Raw genomic sequence first — 24,980 nt, forward strand, 5'->3', positions numbered from 1 at the left:
TTATGATTTCAAAGCTGTCACTTGAGAAACGCTGCACATTTGTTACCTTAAAATGAGCTCTTGACATCTACAGAGGGATTGGGTGCTCTTCTATGGAGTCCGCCATGTTGCACAGCCATGTTTCTACAGTAGCCCAGAGAGGACAAACCAGACACCTGCTCTAGAGAGCACACTTTGTGTTTTTTGCATTATCACCAGCCAGTGTAGGGATATTCAGCTGTTTGCAATCTACCAACTCATTGCCAGATGCCAATAAATGCTACAAAATGTACTGTATGTACAGTACTGGACATCATATGATGTCCTAGTCAATTTAACTTGTTCCATAATGATATAATGGATGCAAATAATATGCAATGTTTATTTAAATCTATGTCCGATCACATTACTCTGTTCAAGTGTGTGTCAAGCATCAGTAACAGATACAGTGTACAAAGTAAGCCTTCTTATACTACGTCGGCCATGTCCTCACTAAAAGAAGCCACAAAACTATTTGCGAATACGTGTTGATCCTGCTCTTAATGTGCGGTATAGAAGGCGATGATCAAAGGATTAGTTGGACATCACAAGGCACTAGATAAGTGTCAAAAAGCAGGTCAGTCATTGGTCATCTCAGTGTATTCTGTATTTCTCCAGCCAACATTAGAGCTCAACAGGTTTAGCCGCTCCATTAATCTCATCATAATCGTGTAAGACCCCTCTCGCCACCACCTCACCCGCTCGCCTCCCCACCTTATCACGCTCCCACTCTGAGTGCCTCTCGTCTTGAACTCCTTAAGGGTGTCGTCACTCTCTCCGGCGCTCCTCGCTCACTGGAGGGTGTGGGTGACTTGAGTGCCAGGAGAGCTTTGAATAACAGAGAGGGGAGAAATAAAAGGAATAAGCACCACAAGCCCTCAGTCTTCCAGCAGCAAAGAGAAGACAGGAATAACCATGCCTGAGCCAGTCCCTGCAGGTATGCAGATACTTTTTGTGAAAGCATAATTCATTGTAATTAGTCTGGAGACTTAGGTTTCTTTGGCAATGTTGATGATTGAATTTGGGTTGCCTGGTTTGATTGGAGGTTTTAATGAGGTATATTTGCCTGCAATAGATATATACTACTTCATATTGAAGGATTGTCTAATATATGTCATTTTCTTTTTTCTAGAATTGTTGTGTTTTGGTATATGTCTAAAATCAATTCATTATATAAAGTAATTATGTATAATGTGTCATAAAAAGAATAAGGGTGATGATCTGATGAGAAATACAGATATATTTGATTTTGAAGAGGAGATTAAGTGTATTGGGATGAGCATGATGCCTGCTGCTATGGCTCAGCATACAAACAGATGACAAAATCCGGTTGAGATCAAAGTAGATAAGTTTAACGTTGAGTCTGGAGGGGTTCAACCCTGTCTGACTCACAGTGGCTGTTTACTGCAAAGGTGTTTTGCAGCCCGACTGAGGAAAACATCAGATGACCTCATCGGTCACTGAAACTGAAATGCACAAGCGTGAAGCAGAGTGTTGAAATTTCACACAGTTTCGCACGATTCCTGCTCGTCTGGGAGCAGAAGTAACATTGGTACACAGCGTGACAAAAGCCCAGACAGAGCGAAATGCCACAATGCCAAATTAGATTAGAAATAAACTGCTCAGCATTATATTAAGTCAAAATGTTGATATCAGAATGATAATGAACCATAACAGACCAAACACATTAAGATATGAGCTAAGAATATCCAAAAGTGTTAATTTAGAGTACTGATATAGCTGTTTGCTGCTGCTAAAGATCCACCCATGATGGCGTTTAAATTGCAGTTGCTAAACAGATTTGGGGGCAATAATGAGCCTTAGGGGCTTCAGACTTGCAACTTTAGCTCCATGTGAGTCACAGTAGCTGTCATAATGCAACAGTAAATTTAAAAAAATCCACTGTTCAGCATAACATAAAGTCAAAATGTTGCTGTTAAAATAACAATGAACCAAAAAAGACAAAAAAACCCAACAAAACAAACAAGCGATCACCCCGGATGACATTTAAGCCGCTAAACAGATTCAGCATCTCATAAAGACAAACATTTAGCCTCCTCGCCGCCGTGTTGTTATCGGCCCATGAAGGATATTTGAAAGGCCGTAAATAACCACATGGCCAGCTGCTATGACATCGTCGGGGTCAGTATGTTACTGACATCAGTCCAGAGAGTGCAATCTTGTTGGCTTAACAGGAAAACGTCCTAACAGTTAAGTAAAGTGAATTGACTGCAGCAGGATCGTAGTTTAACCCTGCTGCAGCTACATGTGTGCTGTGCTGTGTGGAGGGCCGGCTTATGTTTCATGCTGCTGCCTGTAACTGACTTCATCTACAGCAGTTAAAAAAAGAACACTGTGTTATTGTATCGCACATTTTATCCCTTATCTTCCCCTGAATTACCAAATATAACCTTTTGACGCTGTTAGCTAGCAAAAGCCAACATCAGTAGGCTAACCCTGAAACTCATCTTCATAGACATGTTACCTGGAAATGCGATATTAATGAGAAAAAAAGCAGCAAAAGCTTATTTTTGCAAATTCAAGTTGTTCATACTTTATTTTTAGCTTGCTGCTGTGATTCCCCTCCATAAAACTGCCATTTGGCATCCTTGGGTGAATGCTGCTTTCTCATAAATAGTTTTTTTTGCTGTCCTTCACCTTTGCGGAACCGTCCATCCTCCACTAAATCACTGAACCGACAGAAACCTAAGATAAGAGACGGTCATAGCCGATGAGTCAGTCAGATGAGTTGAGTTTTACAGGCCAAGATTGTGGGCAGAGTGTTGAGCCTTTCACACCCCTTCATCTAATACCTACACCGACCATGCGGTCATTGTGCATGTCATGAGCTTTGTGTGGCTTGTTAGCACATCGCGTTTAATTCTCCTTTGCAGGGTTTGATTCTTTTAATTCTCTCTGCATCTGTCCCCGGGCTAATGTAACTGCAACTGATAATCATGAGGGTCAGATAACCTGAGGTGATTTTACAACAGCATCCTATGAAACAGAAGGGCCAACATTTTCACCCTTAACTTAAAGTGTAATGCCATATATGTTCCCACCATTAGAAATATTTCTGTACTTATATCCAAGATTGGTTGAAACGCTGTCTGTGCTGCCTCACCAAGCAGCCAGATCCCGCCCAACGCTAACAGCTAAAAATACTCAGCAGTAACCCCTGACCTTTTCCACTTCCTCATAAGTCCATCGAGTTTCACACAACCGAGCGTATCAGGTTTTGCTGTACCGCTTTTCGCGTCCCGGCTGAGATAAATGATTATGCAATCCCTCACTTTGGTCCAGAAAGTTCCCTCATGATCAGCAGGCTCCCTCCTGACTGCGACGCAGCTTCCAATGCAGTCAATCAAGCACATGACAGTTTTCTCGCCAGTGGTTGGAAGCGATGGTATGATTCACGGTCGGAAATCCTTTCATCATTGTGACCTGATGAAACACGATGAGGGCCAGTTGAGTCAAATTTGCTCTGTGAAGTCTCTCCAACCACGTTCATCTTCTGTGGGATACAAACACCAAGACATGAAATGATGAAATGATTCATCTCCCCTGGGATAACGAACCACGTTTTCTCTCATAAAGACACTGTCTGACATCCAGCATTTAGAAAGAAAAGATGTGATAAAGCAGATGTGAATCAGCATGCATTAAATTATGTTACTGAGATATCTTCATAAAAATCTGAGATGCCAAGAGATCCTCAATTCTGTCTTTATGTCTGGCTCATTACGCACGCTGTAAATCAAGCTGTCAGTGGCGAACATGGAGAGGTAAACAAACTGTGGGGCGAAGGCCTGCATTGCCTGAACTGACCACAGAAAACCACTGAGATGGAGATACTGCAAACGCTGAGACATATTCATTACTCAGTATGCTTCCAGACACTAACTAAAGGTAACTTAAGACAAAGATACACACAGTGATGGTGGAAGTATTCAGATCCTTCGCTTAAGTAAACGTTAGAGAGAAATACACTGTTAGAAGTAAAATCTTGCATTCAAAATGTTACTTCAGTGAAAATGTTTAAGCATAATTAATCATAATGTACTTAAAGTACTAAAAGTAGTCAGAAAAATGTTCCTTGTGACTGTTATGCTGTTATATATTATATTATTAAATTATTACCTCTTATTATCATTATTTAGTGTTGCAGTTGTTTGACGTTGAGCTAATTTTTAGCTATTTTGGAAAGAACTACAACTAATGATTGAGTAAATGTACTTAATTACATTCCACCGCTGCCCATACAGTATGTAGTACAGAAGGCTTGAAACAAGCAAAAGAAATGACACCCAACTGGCATAGCTTGTAATTATATATTATCTACTACAACTCTGACAGCTTTGCCAATATATGAAGCCACAGAGAGTCTCTAAGGGGAACATTTAAACTGGGAGGAACAGCTGCTCGGAAGTTCATTACCCCGCTTTATCACAAACTTGTTGAAGATGATCAAGATTCTCACCCCGAGTGGATTGACTTAGCAGATGCTGATGCAGATTTACACAGGATGCAGGTGCTCTTGCAGCGTGTATGAAGTATTTACACCCAAGTCTTGGAGTGTGTGCCGTTTTATTCAAACATTCTCTTTTGGTAGTGGCTGAGAAACTTGCTTTGTTGCTCTCAGGCTTTTGATAAGTAGCGTACAGACATATAACTGTTATATAAGAGGCCATATGGGATGAATGTAGTTGTACACAAATGTAGTTGTAGCATTAAAAACAGTACTAATAAGAGGGCACCTGTATGCATGAGGCAGGTGCAGGTTAGCCCAGTCTATGAACACTGCTGTGTGTGGAAGCATTATTATGATTAGTCATGTATTATGATTTATCAAAGGCAAGTGAAAAATATGTAATTTCACATATATTGTCAAGAACTTTATGACAAGCCTAAGTAGAACAGTAAGGCAAGTGTGGTTAAGTTGTTATAACTATTCAAGGAAACTGTGTTCAACCTTAGAGAACGTGGCATGACTTCAGGAGGGTCATAAGACACCGTCCCTGGCCTTTACCAGCTGCTGTGACCCCCAGAGAGTCACTCGAGGAGTTGGGGTATATTATCTGCCTCTATTTCAGTTTAGAATTTACTTTTACCAGATTTAGACCTCAACAATTACAGCCACAGCCCCCCCGACTCAAAACAAACTGTCATCCTCTGGAGCTCCAACTGGACCGATGGAATGTGTCTGCCAATCAGTAGAGAAAGATCAGTATCACTTTCAAAGATTTGTCCCAGGGGTTGCACAGCTTTATGAAGATTTCAAAGGGGGTCATTTCAAACAACGTATCCTCTTACCTGGTATTTTATATTTATGGTGCAAGATTACCCCCTTTAACCATGAAATCCAATATTCTCATTCCTTAATTAGCTCTTCAAATCCATCAGTTTTGGACAAACATTCTGTTCAATCTCATAAACTCTGCGTGATTAAAAGAGAAAATATGATTCATGATCCATCAACACTCAGACACAAAGGACACTCCAAATTAAGCTGAATAGAAGCAGAATTCTTAGAAAGCATATGTTGTTAATGTATATAATAAATACAGGATGTGCTGCGTGTTTCTGATCGCCTTGTCATTTCCTCTCTGTTCCTCTCTGTTCCTCAGATAAGCCGGAGGGGGAGGGTAAGTCAGCCGCTCCACAGCATTTTCCTCCTGACCTTTGGTGTGTCTTACATTATCACACAGCGACATGATTATAGCTCTCACATTTTCACTTTTTGCTCACGTGTCATGTCAACTGCCCGTGTCAAGCAAACGCAGGCTCGGACCTCTGAGGATGTGTAACCATCATGCACCAGTTGTACTGTTCTGGACCTTATTTTTGCCAGCGTGGCGTCTGTATGTTACTGCACAGTATGTACTATACTGTTACAGTACGTTATTCATGCGTGCAGGCCTGCTGTGTACCGTACGTGTTCTGCATTTTTACCTCCAGGCGTTTTCCCTCTAAATCTGTTAAACTGTGCATCATCAGATTACTGAAGTTGTTAACACAACTGTCTTCAAGTTAAGTAACAACACAGGACACAACACAGTGAAGGTTACTTATATTAGACTTAGAAAAAACTAATTGAATTACTTTACCAATTACTGCATATAAAAGTAATTAGTTACTACAGAAAGCAACTTTTGCCTTACTTTCAAATGGCTGTTTCAGTTCTCTTATTAATCGACACATATCAGTGTTGTTGTGGCACAGTGTGGGACAACACAACTGGTAAATTCTTTGTATCGTTGTACGCATTATCAGTGAGGTGGTAGGCGTTATTAATACTCCTGACCAGCGGGGGGCAGCAGTGACTAGTGTTGCTACCTGTAATCTACACTGCACTACACTTGTATTGGCTTGGTTGGGCAGTGGGATTTAGAAGATTTAGATTTAGAAGAGGAACCAAAGGCTGGAAATTGGATGTGTATCTTAACCAAGCTTTGATACAGCGATTAATAAATTGTTATATTTGAGTTTTCTCACTTTCACTTTCACTTTAGGCTGCGTTTGTCTGCTGTTCCCTGCAGCTGTCCTCATTTCCCAAATGTAGCAAGCTCATTTAAAGTTCACCAATTGGAAAAGTAATTAGTTACACTTCTAGTTGCTGTCAACTGTAGTGGAATTACAGTTCCTCCCAACACTGAACGACATGGGCGGCACAAAGAGAAAAACACTTGTGTGGTCATGCGATACCGCTCTGGATTTTATGTGCTACACACCGATAAATGTATTTGCTCAGCTGTTGTAGTGTGTCAAATAAATGTTTCCCAATTGGGATACCATGGTATTGCTTTTCATTCGATATGTCTCACAAAAATCCACTAATTTTAGCCCCAGAGGAGTCAACTGAAGAGGGTGAGGGACAACGATTCTCCTTCTCTTTTCTCTTTTTATTGGTGACTTTGAGTGATTCAGTGCATTCACACTGTGTTAATATGTGTTCATGGAGTGGGTTTGAGTTGAACTGAGTGTTGAAAAATGCATTTGAACTAATCAGTCAGGGTAATTATCTGAATAATACAGAACAAGTGGTGGTGCTATAGATAATAAGTTAAGCAATTACTGAGTCAAGAAGATAGGCCTATAAGTCAGTCACATCATATGAGACTACATGAAGCCGCTGAAGGGGAATAATGCAATTATTATGCCACTTTGATTCAGCGTGTTTGCATTTCGAAGCTAGCCCACAGCATGCATCACGTGTTAGCTGAAGCTACATCTGTGTGTGTATGTGTGTGTGTGGTAGCGGATTTTATATCCTCAGTGTATTGTGTGTAGTGCCAGAAATCAGTGATGTCATGCAGCATCATGTGAATCCATGTGTTCTTCCTGTTTTGTTGTTGTGTGCTGACGACCGGCCCGATGGGAATCAGTGCTCTTGTCTCCTTTAGTTGATTTCGACTTGTTTAGCATGTTGGACTTCTGCATTGTAGAGAAATGTGTGAAGCAGACAAGACAAGCCACCTGTGTGGATTTGAATACATGCACTGACTGACTGCAGCTGGATGCAGCTGCAGTCAGTCAGCCTTACTGTGTGTGTTGCGACGACCTTTGGGTTACATTTCACGGAAGGCATGTGAGCTGTGAGCGAACATCTGCAACTTTTCTCTGCTCGTGCGTTTTTGGTCGAGTTCACCCGGAGACGTTTTGCAGTGTTTTCCAAATTTCACGTTGTCCAGCTGTCATCATCCTTCTGTTTTCAGTGACTTAACCGTGATTTTTATTTGCCCAGCTAAACCGCAGCCAGAAGAAGATGGTAGGCACCTCTTAGAGTCAGGGAATCGTACACACCTTCTCCTCAGCTTCCTCAATTCTGAATAAATGTAGAGAATAATCAAAGCACATTTTGGGACTCAAGTTCATTTTCATTCATCTTCCGTAGATGCTCTCCCAGCAGACGGAGGTAAGGCAGAATCCTCTACACTGAATGTCCGTCTGTTTGATCCATCCAATGTAATCACATATGAGTGATACATGTGCCACACTGTGTGAATAGTAGTGTCTGCATGACTCTTATGGATTTTACTTTCAAAGATCTTTTTGAGGTTGGTCTCAGGCGATCTGCATAATGTATTTATTTTTGTACACTCCCAAAAATACATGAATTGATATGCAGAATGAGTGTGTTTTATTCAGATTAAAAGAATAATAGATACGCTGGTGGTTAAGTGTATGACTGCTAATTCTGCTACGACATGGATAACAGGATTAAACATTTCATACTGAATGCCTAATGTTGTTTTTCATCACTGGACTGATATATACATATACATATACATATACTGTATAGTATATGTTATGTGTGATTGGTTTTACAGTATGTGCAGTTTTGTAATTTACCGTTGTACAGTATACAAACATATACTGTATTTTTTGTTCGAGTTTCTGTGTGTTTCTACTAGTAGTAGGTATTTTAATGTGTTCTATTTGTTCACATGTATTTATTTTTTGCATGCAGTTACACTAAACATGTCAAAGGAAAACACTTCCCCTTGTGAATGCACAGTGAATTGGATGCTGGTGGATTTTTACAACAAGTGTTGGTGCATGCTGCGTCTGTTTTTTTTTGTTTTTTTTGTTTTTTTTTTTTTTGGTTTATTGGTCTCTGTTGCAACTGTACTGTTCGTCATCTCTTGTGCAACAAAAAGCATTTGCTTCCTAGCTGCTTTTTTCAGTTAAGTCTGCTTCCTTGTCTGCAGCAGATTCAGACGCTGATGGGGATGGTAAGAAAAGAGCAACGTTTATGCCGATGTGTCTGTAGATAATTCACTTTTGCGCCCGCCCTCCCCACCAAAAGTATGGTTTGAGTGTTGTTATTATGTGCTAGTCAAGACATCACATAATATATGAAGTGTTAAGTGGATTGGGGTCTGTTTTATCATTTGAAATTATTTTGACTACTTGAGTTTGGACTGAAATTACAACAACTCTTATGGCTCAAATGGCTTTTTTTAATTGGCTGGTTTCCATGGTTGCATGTTTACCTTCTCTGGCACCTTTGTGAAAACACAGTTCTGACTTTGCACTGCAGAGAGTCTTTGCATTTTCTCCAAGTTGTTGACTCACTCTTATTAAAGTAACATCACAGCGTCAGTTCACGAGGCTGCGAGGCAAATGGCATTGAAAAGATGTGTCTCCGCTGTGGTACGCCGCAGAGCCGCTAGTGAGGTCCAAGATGTAATATAAGTATGCTGGGTGGTCATATCTCACAGATCCCATGAAAATCCCAGCTAAAAATCCTCCTCAGAGCTTGCAGCTTCTTACAAGTCCTCTAGCACCTACCTTCAGAAATCTCCTAGTAATCATGTTTATTGTATATACACCTGAATCGGCACCAGAAAACATGTTTTGTCGACTGAATTGTGTTTTCTATTAACACAACGTAGAGATGATGGAAAAGTTGCAAGAAATGTATTTCATTTGTTGTCCATCAAAATAGGTACTCTTGCAATGCAGTCGTAGAGACTTCGCCATTATTCAGCTTTTTTGTGCTTTGGCGCTGGCAGCACTCTGTTAATGTGAGGGAAAGATTATGGTCTGTTTGATACAGAAAAGGTCAGCAGTGACTTTTAAATCACAATCTTTCTCCGACGCTGCCTCGGATTTATCCGCGGTCCTACACGTCACCAGATCCTTGGTGTGGCGGAGTGAGGGGAGAAAGGTCACAAAGTAGTATGAGGGGGGAGAACCGACAACGCCACCTGGGGAATTGCACCCCAGGAAATACCTCAAGAATATTAACAGTTGGGAGATTAGTAAGGTACACAGATTCGTTCTGAAACAGGACAGAGACGTATTGTGTTACATAAATGAATTATTTATTGAAAATCTATATAAACAGGCAGGGCTGAAGCTGCAAAGGAAAAGGGAAAAATTAACTAGTCAAACTACAACTAAATAAACAAACACTGGAAGGGATCATGAACATTTCTTTATTGCAATCTTATCTAAAAAAGGCCTTAACAAATACGCTCTAAAAAACCAGAGATATAATAAAATACCCAAAAAAAAACTCAGCCCAACATAACCTAAGGATAAGAGTGAGCAGAGGCCATCAGTGGGGAGGCAGACTATGCAGGGGTGCCTAAAGGTGCCACCACTAGTGAAACACAGCAAACCTCACAGCAATCCTCACAGCAATCTCAACAATCGTGCCCCGGTGCCTTTACTTACATGCAATATGTAGGACCCTTACCCGGGGTAGCTAGCCTCCCCAACAAAATGGCGCTCCACCTCACTAAAAGAAACAAATACTAATAACAAAATTAACAAATACAGCAACCCAGATGTTTTAATATATTCAAAGAAATAACTCAATATGATGTAAAAGCAAATCAAAATGAGAAACTGAGCACAAAATACAAGAAAGCAAAACAGGAAACCAAACAACCAAACAAAATGAGGGCCAAACACAAAGGCTCTAAAAAGGACAAAACACGAAGAATGCTAAAAGGGCAAAACAAAAGAACTCTAAAGGGGCAAAACACAAGAATGCTAAAAGGGCAAAACAGCAGTAACGTGAACCGCCTATAGTACCAGACCACTACAGCAGGGAGAGGGCTCAGACCCCACTGCTACCTTCAGCCTTACCAGTGCAGCAAACAGCAGCCATCACTCAGAGGAAACAGCAGCCAAAAAAGGAGCATGTGCTCACTCAGCCCTTATATAGGCTGGCTGTAATTAAGGGAGTGGCTACTGAGGACTGGAGTCTGGAGGTGCATTCAAAAGCTCTACCTCACTACATTGGCTTCGTTAAAACAGAGCTGCCTGAAGTGGTCTCATTTGCCGTCCAGCGCGTGATGCTATCCTTGTCTCGTTCACCTGTTGTGCCCTCCTCCGCTGGCATCCGTCGATGCTGCCAGGCACCTCGCTGGCAAATTATGCTGGTTATGTTCTTTTAGCAGATCAGAATTTGTTTCTCTATGTGAGGAGTGCTGTCCATCCCATCTGTGACCTATGATACCAGCTCTCTTTTGCCTTTGTCCCTCTGGCAATTTGAACAATGAGAGGGGAAACACAGCTGTGGTTCATGTGCTTCAGTCATTGTCGAACAATGGCAGCTGCTGCTGCTAAAATGCCAAGTGTCATTTGATGTGATGACACTTTTATAGTAACTCCTCAACTCGTTATGCTGTACTCGGAAACTGCAAGGAGAGCCCAAGCAGTGAAGTCATCCAAGATATCATAGTCAGCACATCAAACGCAATGTCTCCAAACAGAAGTCGTGTTTACCGGGTCATGTCTCATCCTTTTTCCGAGGCCCAAAGGCCTGGAGATGGTCTGCTAACTAAACCATGGTCGTGTTTCACAGCCATGCAGTGTGATTCATAAGTCAACTGTCTAAAAAATGTCGGGGTTGCACCACAACTCAGGTTTTACAAGCGAAATTCCGGAGCTGTGACAAATCTGTCCCTGTGTGCCATGGTCATTCAGGGGCACATCTCCCGGAGCAATACGCCTGCTCTATCTGGGCTGATTAGGGGTAGATTTAAGAACTCAGGAAGCTGAAGGCTGCTGATTCCTTGTGGTGGTGCCCTTTAACTGTATGTGAAATTTCCTGTACTTGCGCCTGAGGGGGGGTGATTAGCAACCTTTACCTTTTCCCACTTGGGCACCCGGGTGAGGCTTGGCCAGAGGCAATAGTGCTACCTGAGAAGTCCATAATCTTCTGTGCAGTGCATATTATCACATGTTGATGAGAAGTCTGTGGCTTTCCTCAGCTCTGTTAGGCCTCTATGGTTACTACCACGTAGCCTGGTGGACCTGGAGGATGGCCATCATGGCTGCTTCCTTTTTAGGCTATTTGGCCACTGTGGCAAGATGATGGGCTTTGGGCCCTGGAGAGGAGGTGTCCAAAGGTGGTTGCTTTGTGTCGTCAATGCCAGATTGCTATCTTGGGGAAGTTGGCTGCAGAGCTGAAACTTTGCCCTGAAATATGGCCTGCTGAGTGAGGAGAAGGGCCAAGCTACCCGGGTGAGGTCATTAAATGTTAAGTTTAGTTACTGCCCTGGATGTTATCTCCATAAATTCCTTGGGGAACGGGTCCTGCGATGCTACCACAGCTTCTTCCCGTCTGTTTGTCTCTTCTTTGCATTTATGAGTGCACCTCTCGTCATCCTTCTTGCCTGTCATTGAACGCTCATCACTGAATGTGGGGCAGATGTTCCAGACGGATCTCAGCGTGAGCTGTGACACATTACAGTGGAAGGAAAAGATGAGCCCAGCGGCAGAGCGTGACTGGGGGAGAAGTGGGAGCGCCTTATCTCTTGAGCATCCACCGTGTTCTGTCCACAGTGCTGGGCTTAATCCAAAGAGAGGAGCTTAGTCGAGTTCAGATGGAAACCTGAGGGCCTTTTCTTTGGTCAGAACTAGTTTTGATGACATGACATCCAAACTCAGTGTTACCAGTGGGAACAGGTCTGTACAAAGACCAATCTACTATTTACGTAGTTTAATGAAATCATGCTTTTCTCATTAAGGAGGGAGGTTTGAGGCATAAGAGGCAGGCAGCAGAGAATGAGTGCAAAATCAAGCAAAACATGCTTTTTCATGCTTAATGCCTTAATCAGGGAACTCTGTGAAGTTGGAAAAGAAGCTCGGGTCAGACAAAAAAAGATGCCTCAGAAACTTATGTACCTGACACCTGCAAATGCAAATGCAAAAAAAAAAAAAAAACATTTTTGACCTGATGAAGATCCAAACATTGTCTCCAGGCGTCTACATAGAGTTTGTGAATCTAGGTTGCTGTGCAGGAGTAACAAAGACTCTCATACTGTCTGTGCACTGTGTAGGAGGACATTTTTTACTTTATACACAGTAGCCATTGATTTTGGTTTGATTTTTCATGTCTGCCATTTGTTTGATGCCCAGTCCTGACTCCAGAGAGGGAATTGCACCACACTGAGTTTGCCGTCAGTGTGTCGATTAGAGTGGAATTTCTGTGTGGGAAGTGCTTATCATGCCAAGCCTCTTTAAAGCCATACCCATGGGGGTATAGCGTATGTGTGTGGGGGGGATTATCATCATTTGGCCAACTGCAGACTGTTTTGGGGCACTTTCACCAGTTTTGCTAATAAATGTTAGCAGGAACTTCCTGCCAATTAAAAAAAAAGGAAAAAACCTGCTATGGAACCATTCTGAATGTTAAAAGAACATAAGAGCAGGATGGTACAGTCTTCAGGCATCCTTAGAGGGAAATACAACAAATCTGGATACAAATGATTACATTCTTAACAGATCAAGAGGTTCACATGCTCTGCAGGGGGTAAAATCATTGCCTCCTTTGTCACAAGTAGACTTGCAATATCAGTCCAAACGAAGTAATCAAGGTAATTCCAATGTATCCCAAGTTTGTAGATTAAAAGTGCATTAATCAACACATTTGATCACTTTCTGTTTTGATTGATAACAGTCATGATCTTACCTCCACGTGTAAAATTCTGTTGTGACTGCATTTCACTGTGTGGTGTGTTAATGAAATAATTCGACAGAATAATCATTCTGAAAGTGCCGCTGCCTTGTTTTCCCTCCTGAGTTTACACTGACTTATGGTACAGTATAACAGCAGAGCGTTATACTTCCATACGTTGAGTGGGGATATTTGTTTCTCCCGGCCGAGGTGAGCCCTGCAGAGGAGGCCAGGGCGAGCCGAAGGCACAGAGCGGGATTGTGACTATCTACTGCATGCAGATGTGGTGTCATGAAGTGCAGACGTGTGCATCCTATATGTTGTTGTATGTTATGTGAAGATTTCTGAGAGGGTGGCTGTATCTGGTTGATTGATTAATTAATTGGATTTGTTAGGGCCTGTTTTTGTCGCTCCTGTCCCAATTACCTTAAACGTGTTGCTGCATATACTCAGAATGAGCTTATATTTACAAAAATCAACAAAGTTAATGAGATAAAACATTAAATATATTGTCTTTATACTGTTTCCAGTTGAGCATGTCAAACAGGATTTACAAATTATCACAGTCTGTTGTATTTATGTTTTACACAGTGTCCCAGATTTTTTGGAATCAGGGTGGCAGTGTGACTTTATGTAGACGCCCATGCCAAGTATGCATTGTTTACTGTTGCACCCTGACTTCTGATATGGTTAGAAAGTGCTGATGTATGGAGGTCAACAGGTGCACTTGCTGGTTTATACTTAGTACAGAGTTCATTAACGCATTCTGGACCTTCTAATTTGTTAACGATACTTTGCTGAAGTGATTTTGTATCACTGCAACTTTTGCTCGCCTGAATATGTGGAACATCCACGCTGCTCTCTTGTCCTCGTACTGAATGTGTTGTTATCTGAGCTGAGCAGGTCAGATCACTTTGATGACTTCGCTGTGTACGTGTTTGCAGAAAATGTTCACTTGTCATACTTCCTCTTTTGTCTTTTTAGCCAAATGCATTTGGTTTATCATGTAGTGTTTGTTACGTTTCATATAAACTGTATGTACAAAGTCTGTGTGTGCAAGCGTGATTCAGAATTTTCCCAGCATTTCACTGTGTCCTTTGCACTTTGGATTGTTGCACACTGTGGACGTAGCCAATGTCATTTAAGGCCTCTTGTATGATTTTTTTCCCGTGCTTGTCTTAGCCGAATCCATCAAAATTGATTTCAAAATTTAGAGACTAAGTGAACTAACTTCTTTATCCTTATTTTCAGAGCCTGGATCAACTGAGCTCACTGGGCTCTTCGTGGAGAAGCCACCAGAAAATGTAGTCGCTGTTGCAGGTTAGAAGCTCAAATGGATGAGAGAGCAAACCTTAGCGATCCATAACGTGTGGCCTGATTTCATGATGTTATATGAGTTAACTGTTGTTTGCGGATGGCAGGTTCGGATATCACTTTCATAGCCAGGGTGGACTCCACCACCCTGACAAGAAAGCCCACGATGAAGTGGCTAAAGGGCAAGTGGCTGGACCTCGGCAGCAAAGCTGGGAAACACATGCAGTTCAAGGAAACATATGACAGAAATACCAAGGTGCGTATTTCACACAGACATCCAATTTATGTACTCTGTGATCGGATCCTCTTCCTTCAGAAATAACTAAGCAGTAATTAATATTTTCTCCCCAAGATCTATACGTACGAAATGAAGATCATCAAAGTGGTCCCCGGAGATGCTGGGGGCTACAGGTGTGAGGTGACGGCAAAAGACAAGTGTGACAGCTCCACCTTTGAGATCTCTGTTGAGTGTGAGTGAGAACGGGCCTCGGCCTGCTGAGGCTGCCACAGATTCCAGAGGCGCTGATGTTTTGATCTGATCCAGCCCTAATGTGCGCTCTCTGCAACTTCTCTTGTTACAGCTGCACAGCAGGAGGAGCAGGCCGATATTTTGTCCGCCTTTAAGAGAGCGTAAGTGCGCTGGGGTTTGCGTTTCAGCCTGTCTCAGCCTGTGTGCGAATACACACGAGGGAAAATGCATATGTAGACTATTTATTTTTTCCAGTGTGTGCCAGTGCGTGTGAATGTGCCCGTCAGCGCAGGTGGTATATGGCAGTACTGCATGTTCAGTGTTGTGCCATGTCAGAAGATATGCCAGATCGTGGTTACATGTATGCTTTATACTATATGTCTGTTTCCATACACACAGGGATGCTGGAGAGGACGAGGGAGATTTGGATTTCAGTGCTCTGCTGAAAGCCACTAAGAAGTGAGAACCTGAGTGTTTTCAAAATGATTAACCACACCGTTTGACTGCTTTCACACAAAAATCACTCCAACGACATGCATATGCCTTTTCCCATTTTCCTTGACTGACAGGAAGAAGAAGCCTGAAAAGGAGGAACCGGACATCGATGTGTGGGAATTGCTTAAGAATGCCCATCCGAGCGAATATGAGAAAATCGCCTTTCAGTATGGCATCACTGACCTGAGGGGCATGCTGAAACGTCTGAAGAAGATGAAGGTCGAGATCAAGCCCAGCGAGGGTAAGTTGGGTCGCGCGAGAGCTGAAGAAAGGGGAACAAGCAATGGAGCGCATGGATGGAAATGAATTAGGAGGTGAGATTTTTCCTCAGGGGAGGTGCAGGAGGAAGGAGAGCAGTAGGCGAGAGGAAGGGCCTCGCGAAACTGGACGCAGGAAATAAGAGCAGGAAGCTGATGGGTTATTGATTCTTAATTTCTCTCTTTCTGCCTACAACCCCAGCTTTCCTGAACAAGCTTGACTCCTGCTACTCGGTGGATAAGGGCAAGAAGATTGTCCTGAAGTGTGAGGTGGTGGATCCCAACGTCCAGGTCAAATGGTTGAAGAACGGCCAGGAGATCAAACCCTCAGCCAAGTACATGCTTTAAAGCACACACACACCAACTATCACCAGTTCACATGCCCCCTTTTTAGAGCCTTTTTTCTTTTCTTTTTTTTGCAAAGCTCTGTGTAAAACTTCCGCTTAATTAGACAGTGTTTGGCTGTACCACATTAATCATCAAGCAAAGATGGACTAAGACTTGATGGGCAGCGCTTTATAAATATCAAGCTAAAATTATCTGTGCCACAAAGTCACACTCTGAAAGCATGCTGCCATCAACATGTTTTATTTTTAGCCAGTCAAAAGGAGCCTCTCAGAGGGTTAAGCAAGCCCCCCTGCCAAGACATCTTATGTCTCATGTAAACCAATGCAGACCCCTCCCCCCCATGAAACCTGAATTAAATGTTTTAAACGTTTGTGCTTGATAAATGAATCCTTCAGCTCTCTGTTGGACCTTCAATCTGTCTCTCATCTGTCAAGGTATGTCATGGAGGCGAACGGAAACATCAGAACGCTCACCATCAATAAGACGACCCTGGCTGATGATGCTGCGTACGAGTGTGTGGTCGGGGAGGACAAGTGTTTCACAGAGGTGTTTGTCAAAGGTGCGCCGTCTTTTTTTTGTTTTTGACAGTTTACAAAGAAAACATGGGACATGATAAATGTGAATTTGTAAACCTCATGGCATTACACCACATCACTCCCTCTCTACCCTGCCCAGAGCCCCCTGTGACCATCACCAAGCTGATGGATGACTACCACGTGGTCGTTGGAGAGAGAGTGGAGTTTGAGATCGAGGTGTCGGAGGAGGGCGCCCATGTCATGTGGTCAGTATATCAAGTAATTCAGCAATACAGGCTCAAGTCTGATCAAGCTTGGGTTTGGCAGTTTTTTTAGGCGTCGTTGGGCAAATATTCTTAATTCTTTTGGCTCTGATTTTCAAAAATCTAGCCCACGATAGGAGAATGACAGGTCATTTCAGAGAGAGGGCATGAACAGGTCCCCGCTCCACACAAAGCTTTCGGGCTTGTTATGTTCGATGCCACATAAAGCAGAAGGTTTTGTATTGTGTATGTAAAATTGTTGCAGCTTTAATGCCCTGCAGAACCAAATCAGAGATGTGTACAATTCAACCAAGTTTTGATGGAGAAAGTCGTATAAAAATGTTTATAAAGTTACCTTTTTTCACTTCACACATTTAAGCTTGTCACAGTCTGGTGACAAGCTTAGAGAAGGCAGTTTTTTTTTCCAGCAGCCTTCATCCACTCACCAGCATCACCTCTGTGAATTTCGATCTTTTGGTAACTGTGACAACACAACCACCTTTCTTTCACTCCCCTTTGCAAGTGCATATAAAGGCTGAGAGAAATAATGAATTAATATGAGTTAGCATGTACTGGCAGTAATCAATACACAACATCCTTTACACAGTGCACAAAGCACAGACTTTATTTTTACAGTTTCCCATTGATGAATACAAAGTCCATTCATATTTTTCAAAGCATTTTTTCCACTGAATGGTGGAAATATTACAACATGTCCTGTACATTTTCATCAGACTCACTGTCAGGCTCCCTGTTACTATTCATATTAAACATTCAGCGGCGTTTCAAAGACACATGCTCATGTTTTACTCTTCTCCAGGTACTTTGAGGATATAGAGCTTCACAAAGAAAAGGATTCCACTAAGTATCGCTTCAAGAAGGACGGAAAGAAGCACACACTCATCATCCAGGAGGCTACACTGGATGACATTGGAATGTACCATGCTTGGACAAATGGGGGGCACACCAAAGGAGAGCTGGAGGTGGAAGGTACCACTGAATTTACTGGATTTTCTGTTTTTTATGTCATTTTTGATTGATTGTGGAGTTGATAAAACATTTGAACTCAATAATAATTCAGGATTTGTTTGTTTTATTTATTTTTGTTACAAAGATAATGCTAACTAACGATGTTATATCTGTGTTTTATATAGATTTACTATATTTAGTCTGGTTTTTCTGTCATTTAAATGTAGGCTGTTCAGTGCTGAGGATGCAGCTGAATATAAGTGCTGGCCTAAGGGCTTAACGCCTCACTTTACAAACAAACTAACAGCTCGTGGCAGCGGGTGTCAAGATGTTGCTGTCACGAACCTTGTCCTCCCCCTACCTTCGCACACTCTCTCTGCCCCCCTGCCTGAACCGTTCTCCTGTGCTTTCCAATGTCTTATTCAGAAAAGCAACTGGAGGTGTTGCAGGACATTGCTGATCTGACAGTCAGGGCAACGGACCAGGCTATGTTCAAGTGCGAGGTGTCTGATGACAAGGTCACAGGGAAGTGGTACAAAGATGGAGTGGAGGTCTTGCCAAGCGAGCGCATCAAAATGACTCACATCGGAAGGTACAAGGATGTATGAGCAGATTCAAAAATATAACTGTGGGATGCGAATGCTGTCTTGAATTCACAAGGCCGACGTTTTGCTCGCATCACATCCTCTCTGTTGCTTGTTTCAGGTTCCATCGGCTGCTTATTGATGACGTGAAGCCGGAGGATGCTGGAGACTACACGTTCGTTCCTGATGGATACGCTCTGTCACTTTCTGCCAAACTCAACTTCTTGGGTGAGAAAGACAGAATGATCACAAAGGCTCTGTCGTGGATGCATTAATCATCACCAGCCTTCATAATGTTTTCACCTCTTTTTTTCTCTCAACACAGAAATTAAGATCGACTATGTTCCTAGACAAGGTAGGTAGCTTTAAATTACCTTAATTTAGTCTAATTTTGTTTATTGGTCAAACTCACTTCCACACACTCTCTCTCTCTGTGTGTGTGTGCTGCACATTAACCAGATCCTCCAAAGATCCACCTGGACACCACCGGAAACATGGTCTCCCAGAACACCATCATTGTGGTGGCGGGCAACAAGCTCCGTCTGGATGTGGAGATCACAGGAGAGCCGGCACCCGTTGCTGTTTGGTCCAGAGGAGAACAAGTGAGATCGAGATCGCATGATGCTCCCTCAACATCTTCATTTTGGATCGCGTGGGCTCTCATGAGTGTTTGCAGCACCCAGACCAGCTGTCTAGAAGACATGTCTTAGTGAACACAACGGCCATCTTTAATATGAAAAGAGGGAATCATGTTGAAAAGTGATATATGATTTTGAGAGGCAGGCCACTGAGCTAACCTGTTTTTGTGTTCTGCGCTCGCTGTGCCCTCTCCTTCTTTTCATTGGGCTTCAGTTAAATGCTACCTCACCATAAAAAACTGCTGCTCTGTTGAGATTTGACCCAACAATTGGGAACATTTGTGCCCCACAGGCAGTTAAGGGCACGGGGGTGCAAGGAAAGAGACTGTCCCTGACGTATTTTAGTCAGAAAGTGCCCTTTTTTTGGAAACAGGATCTGTCTGTGCCCTGGTGGGACAGCTCCATTCTTCTTGTTTTGCTCCAGTGTTACATCAGTATGGCGCTTTAGCTGCTCAGCGACCACTGCTAAGCCCAAGGGCTGCCAAAGTCTCCCTCTGGTCACCTCAAATGGTCCATAAATGCCCTTCTGATGGGCCGAAATGCCCCCTGTGATTCCCTGAAGCCTCTCTGGTTAGCCAGACTGCTAACTTTGTTCATGGTAGAGGTGCCCCTTTGTAAATTTCACCTCTCCACATCAGAGAATGTTTGCAGAGCCTTCACTAAGGAACATGTACAACTGTAATATATGCATCCTCCCTTAAGTTAAAACAGTGGATTGCAATTTTTTTCTTACTGTGGCAATTTGGATTACTCATGCAAATGCAATTTCCTGTTATTTAGCCAATTACAAACACTGAGGGCCGTGTAAGGGTGGAGGCGAGGAAAGACCTGAGCTGCTTCGTCATAGAGGGGGCAGAGAGGGAAGACGAGGGCAACTACACCATCACTGTCACCAACCCTGCTGGAGAGGACAAGGCTATGCTGTTTGTGAAGATTGTGGGTGAGTGATGTGAGGTGATGGAGTTCACCACCTTCGGCTGCTGTGTTTTAAACTTTTCGGATGTGTTTTAAAACTCGTTGTAATCCTGTTTCAGATGTGCCCGACCCCCCTGAGCAAGTCAAATGCACATCGGTGGGAGAGGACTGCGCCACCATCACTTGGGAGCCTCCCAAATTTGATGGTGGTGCACCACTCAAAGGTAAAGGATGCCTTTTGTCTGAACCTTTTCATATTTTATGGGCTGGGCACATGGGATATTAGTCATTCTGCCCATGTTCATGCGCTCTCTGTTTTGCCTCCGTCAGGTTATCTCATGGAGAGGAAGAAGAAAGGCTCCTCCAGATGGACGAAGCTCAACTTTGATGTATACGAATCCACCACATATGAGGCCAAGAGGATGATTGAAGGTGTTCTGTATGAGATGAGGGTCTTTGCCATCAACAGTATCGGCATGTCTCCGCCGAGCCTCAACTCCAAGCCCTTCATGCCTATTGGTACGTCATCTTTACGCCATCTTTCTCAGCTGCTCCCTATTTGTGCCTCGCCCAGCATCGGTCAGCCCGGTGGCTCTCTTGAATCTCTCTCTCTCTGCCCCCTTCAGCCCCAACTAGCGAGCCAACGCGTCTGACAGTGCATGATGTGACAGACAGCACATGCAGCCTGAAGTGGCTCGCCCCTGAGAAGATTGGAGCCGGGGGCCTGGACGGCTATATCATTGAATACTGCAAGGAAGGAGGTGATAAGACCAAACATTTTCTATAATAGTTTGAACGTTCACGGACAATTAAGCAACATTCTCAAACTGAATTATAACTTAAGGGCATTTATTTAACGGCCGAAGCAGCACCGGTCTCACACGCAATAAGAGAACTGATGTCTAAGGCAAGTATGTGGTGACTTACTGCATCTAATTCTGTTTTATTTCAGACACTGAGTGGGTGGTGGCAAACAAGGAGATTTGTGAGAGGCAGGGATATGTGGTGCGTGGCCTCCCCGTGGGAGAGAAGATCAACTTCAGAGTGGTGGCCGTAAACATCGCTGGACGCAGTCCTCCTGCGACACTGTCGCAGCCCGTCACCATCCGCGAGATCATGGGTGAGTCAGATTCACGTAGCTAGTAGATCAGACGTGAGTCACTAGCGCATGTAAACATATTTTATGGATTATACACCTGTCATATTGAGTTATAGCATTTTACCATTTTGACATTTTTAGCACTTTTTATGGTTTATACAGACAGCTGCTTAACACGGTTGTCGTGCAATACATTGTATTTTAATGAGATGTCTTTTCCTGCTTTAGAACATCCTAAGATCCGCCTCCCTCGCGAGCTGAGGACAAAGTACATCAGGAAAGTAGGAGAAAAGGTCAACCTGACCATCCCCTTCCAGGTTAGGAACAAATTTCTGCTAGGGTTTGAAAGGCTGTCTTAACGAGTCTACAAACATATAATATCATAATAAGTATCGGAAGGAAGTCCATCTCTTGCAAGAAAACCAGAGTACAGCAATTTGATTGAAGCCGTTAGAGGCGTTTGTTACTCTGCTGTGAATTAAGTCTCAAATCAGTGAGCTGGAGGAACATTTGGGGATTTGGGGGCGTTCTGAGGTGCTATAACAAATATAGACACCTTTAAGGGGTAACTCCAACACATCTAATCTAAGTCTGTTTACAGTGTTGGGGAGTACTACTGCAAATGTGAAAAAGTTTCATAAAGCTATTTGCAGTTAAAAAAAAAGGTCGTATCTGTGGTTCTGCTTCAATTTTACTTTTTTGTTTACTTTTTAAATATTATTATTCATTGTAGGGGTGCCCTTTTCATGACCCACCTTACTTTAGTGAGAAACCCTGACGGCTCTGAAGAAAAGGGCAGATTCTCCTTTCATTATCATCAGTATCCTATAACATTCACGATGGTTATGTTCCTGCTTAGCATCTGGCCTGTCAAGTGCTGTGTTTTGTCGGCTAGAAATTAAGAAGTTGTCGTCTACGAGGGGTGGGAAACCCTTTTCATATCAAGAGCCATTTCAATTTTTAGAACATCCCTCAAAGGCCGTACTAAATTATTGAACACATCTATCACAACGCAGTGGCTGGAGCTGCTTCTCTTTGGCGAGGCGATGTCAGATGGCAGTGATGAAGATGCTACTCTCAGCTGGTCTTCCAGGTTTTGATCAGTCCCTCTTTAGCTGCGCCGAAACAGTCAGTTCAGAGCTGCTCACAGCAGTAGGTCGTCCCAAACATCAGTCCATGTCTCCTCAGAGTTGGGGAATCATCAGGACATACATACAGTTTATAAACTTATCTATATCTTACATTTGAAAGCACACAGCTGAGAGCTTGAACTTCAGCTCTAAGAGATACTTGGTAATGTCCACCATGAAGTTCAAATCACACACACACTTGCTATCACTGAGTTCCATGACAGGTTTTCCTTCATCTTCATTAAAGACAGACTTACACTTTGAAACAATTAATATTTCATGGTTCGCTATGTGCATGTTGCATTCAGGGACCACCTGCAAATATGTGTTAGTCTACTATTTTACATTATTTTCTTTTAGTGCAGGAAAACAATAATTATTGTCTCTTTTATGTATTCATTGCCTTGTGGGCCAGATCAAAAGGCCTCACGGGAGAGAAGAGATTTCTTTTATTTTGTGCTATCAGTCATCTTTTCAAAGAATAACTGGAGCAAATCCCTTTCATCCTGAACAATGCATCATTTTTGTGGTTTACAGGGTAAGCCACGCCCTGTCGCAACCTGGTACAAGGATGGCCAACCCGTTGACCCCAAGATGGTCAACGTCCGTAACTCAAACGTGGACAGCATCCTCTTCATCCGCTCAGCGGAGAGGGAGCACTCCGGAAAATATGAGCTGGTGCTGCAGATCGAGAACATGGAGGACAGAGCCACCATTGAAATCAGAATTATTGGTAAGGCTGTCTCTGCAAACTGGGAACATTGACTTAAGAGAGATAACTATAAATTTAAGCAATAATGCGTTGTAAGGAAAGCGCGCATTGGATTATCTGAAATGTGTCTCAGTCTAACAGCTGAAAGGTGCTGAACATGTGTCATTTCATCCATTCAGAAAGGCCTGGACCTCCTGTGAACGTGAAGGTGGCAGAGGTCTGGGGCTTCAACGCAGCACTGGAGTGGGAGCCCCCCAAGGACAATGGCAACAGTGAGATTACTGGATACACCATCCAGAAGGCAGACATGAAGACTAAGGTATGAGAGGAAGACCGGGCGGTGTTTCAAACTGAGATCATCCCACCATTAACCTGCCAAAATGTCCGGTTAGGGCCTGCAGCTCAGCAATAATGCTGAGATTACCTCCAGCCAGTGTTTGATGCAGATGCTTGGCTTATTCTTCCTTTCTGGCCTTAGGTTTTAAAGCAGTAAAAATCTACCTTCCCCTCTCTCCAGGAATGGTACACTGTCTATGAGCACAACAGACGGACAAACTGCACAGCTTCCGATCTGATCATGGGCAACGAGTACATGTTCCGCGTTTACAGCGAGAACCTCTGCGGCCTGAGCGAGGAGCCGCGCCAAAGCAAGAACACGGCTGTCATTGTCAAGACAGGTGTGGCAGTGTGTGTGTGTGTGCGTGCATGCGGTACAGTATGATGTGCACAAATTTAGTTTTACATTAGGAGCGGAGACGCCACGTGTAATGTGTCACATTTCTTGCTCTGATTTATGGGGGTCGACTAAGTTTGCCTGCCCTCCCACGCTTCTCCATAGGCCTGGTGCACAAACAAACCCCCTACAAGGAGAGGGAGGTGTCCTGTGTGCCCAAGTTCACTCAGCCCCTGGTTGACAGATCTGTAGTGGCCGGTTACAGCACTGCCATCAGCTGCGCCGTCAAAGGCTTCCCTAGGGTAAGCATGCATGTTAAAGTAGCCTGTGGAGCATGATTCACTGGAGGAGGCTGCCAGTTGTCATAAGCGAATGAAAGTCTGAAGTTCGCAGTAAGAGGGTCTTGTATGCAGATCTACCTACAGTAGCTTTTCTTATCAAAGGATCTAATTATGTTTAGAAGAAGGCCAACTATCCATAACAATAAATGCACTTTATCGAATCTATTACTTAATTTATTGATTTGACTTTTCCACATCGTAGCCTAAGATTGTCTGGATGAAGAACAGGATGATCATCGGCGAGGACCCCAAATACTTGATGCAGAACAACCAGGGAGTGCTGACCCTCAACATTCGCAAGCCAAGCACCTTCGACGGTGGCAAATACTCCTGCATGGCCGTCAATGACCTGGGCAAGGACGAAGTGGAGTGCCAGCTGAACGTTCGAGGTAAGAACAGAGTGGAGGAGAGGGCCGACGGGGGAGGGGAGGGGAGGGCAATGCGAGCGGATCATTAGGTGGCTGGTTTTGATTGTGTGGTGCACACTCAAAGCTAAAGGCTAGCTGTGCCCACAATGACAGCTGCACAGAATTGTTTGAACAAGAAAAAGATTCTTGCCTAAACACCTGACAGCACAGTACTTGCCTTTGCATTTGAGCTTATTACAGCTAATCCAGACACTCATCGTCTGTCCTGTTGTCCCGCAGTTGCCACAGACCCGGAGAAGAAGTGAGAGACCGACCAGCGACGAATGTTTTATGAACCAAACAGTGAATGAACAGTGAACGTCAGTATGTAGAGCACACACTGTCAAGAGTGAATCAAATAAAATGTAGTCATGCCTGCTATAAGTAACTATGTATTTTGAATGTGTTTTATT

At 43.2% G+C, this 24,980-nt stretch overlaps 1 protein-coding gene across 5 annotated transcripts; it reads left to right on the forward strand.

Annotated features, from left to right (window-relative positions):
* The first annotated feature begins 901 nt into the window (after positions 1–901).
* On the forward strand, positions 902–24,949 carry LOC121624509 (myosin-binding protein C, fast-type-like). Of its 5 annotated transcripts, none has more exons than XM_041962219.1 (30): positions 903–955; positions 5,646–5,663; positions 7,913–7,933; positions 8,730–8,753; positions 14,690–14,758; positions 14,860–15,008; positions 15,105–15,222; positions 15,334–15,382; positions 15,621–15,680; positions 15,791–15,957; positions 16,176–16,308; positions 16,756–16,880; positions 16,997–17,102; positions 17,920–18,089; positions 18,495–18,660; positions 18,774–18,880; positions 18,978–19,007; positions 19,112–19,254; positions 20,071–20,230; positions 20,325–20,429; positions 20,536–20,724; positions 20,832–20,966; positions 21,158–21,325; positions 21,533–21,621; positions 22,972–23,167; positions 23,326–23,465; positions 23,664–23,823; positions 23,985–24,121; positions 24,363–24,549; positions 24,808–24,949. In XM_041962219.1, the coding sequence occupies exons 1-30, from the start codon at positions 934–936 to the stop codon at positions 24,831–24,833; spliced, it is 3,369 nt and encodes a 1,122-aa protein (XP_041818153.1). In that variant the 5' UTR covers positions 903–933; the 3' UTR covers positions 24,834–24,949. The 5 variants fall into 5 exon arrangements, with proteins under 5 accessions (XP_041818158.1, XP_041818153.1, XP_041818156.1 ...); XM_041962220.1 differs by having other exon boundaries at positions 919–955; positions 8,733–8,753; XM_041962221.1 differs by lacking the exon at positions 8,730–8,753 and having other exon boundaries at positions 922–955.
* The last annotated feature ends 31 nt before the right edge of the window (positions 24,950–24,980 follow it).

This window comes from Chelmon rostratus, chromosome 21 (genome assembly GCF_017976325.1).
Source record: "Chelmon rostratus isolate fCheRos1 chromosome 21, fCheRos1.pri, whole genome shotgun sequence".
Classification (NCBI taxonomy): Eukaryota; Metazoa; Chordata; class Actinopteri; order Chaetodontiformes; family Chaetodontidae; genus Chelmon; species Chelmon rostratus.

What these genes read in the sequence shown, in the direction of transcription:
- LOC121624509 (XM_041962219.1), top strand. Translation starts at nt 934, where the DNA reads ATGCCTGAGCCAGTCCCTGCAG. An exon ending in GAGATCAAACCCTCAGCCAA is followed by an intron (nt 16,309 to 16,755) that starts GTACATGCTTTA and finishes TCATCTGTCAAG; the next exon opens with GTATGTCATGGAGGCGAACG. An exon ending in TTTGGTCCAGAGGAGAACAA is followed by an intron (nt 19,255 to 20,070) that starts GTGAGATCGAGA and finishes CCTGTTATTTAG; the next exon opens with CCAATTACAAACACTGAGGG.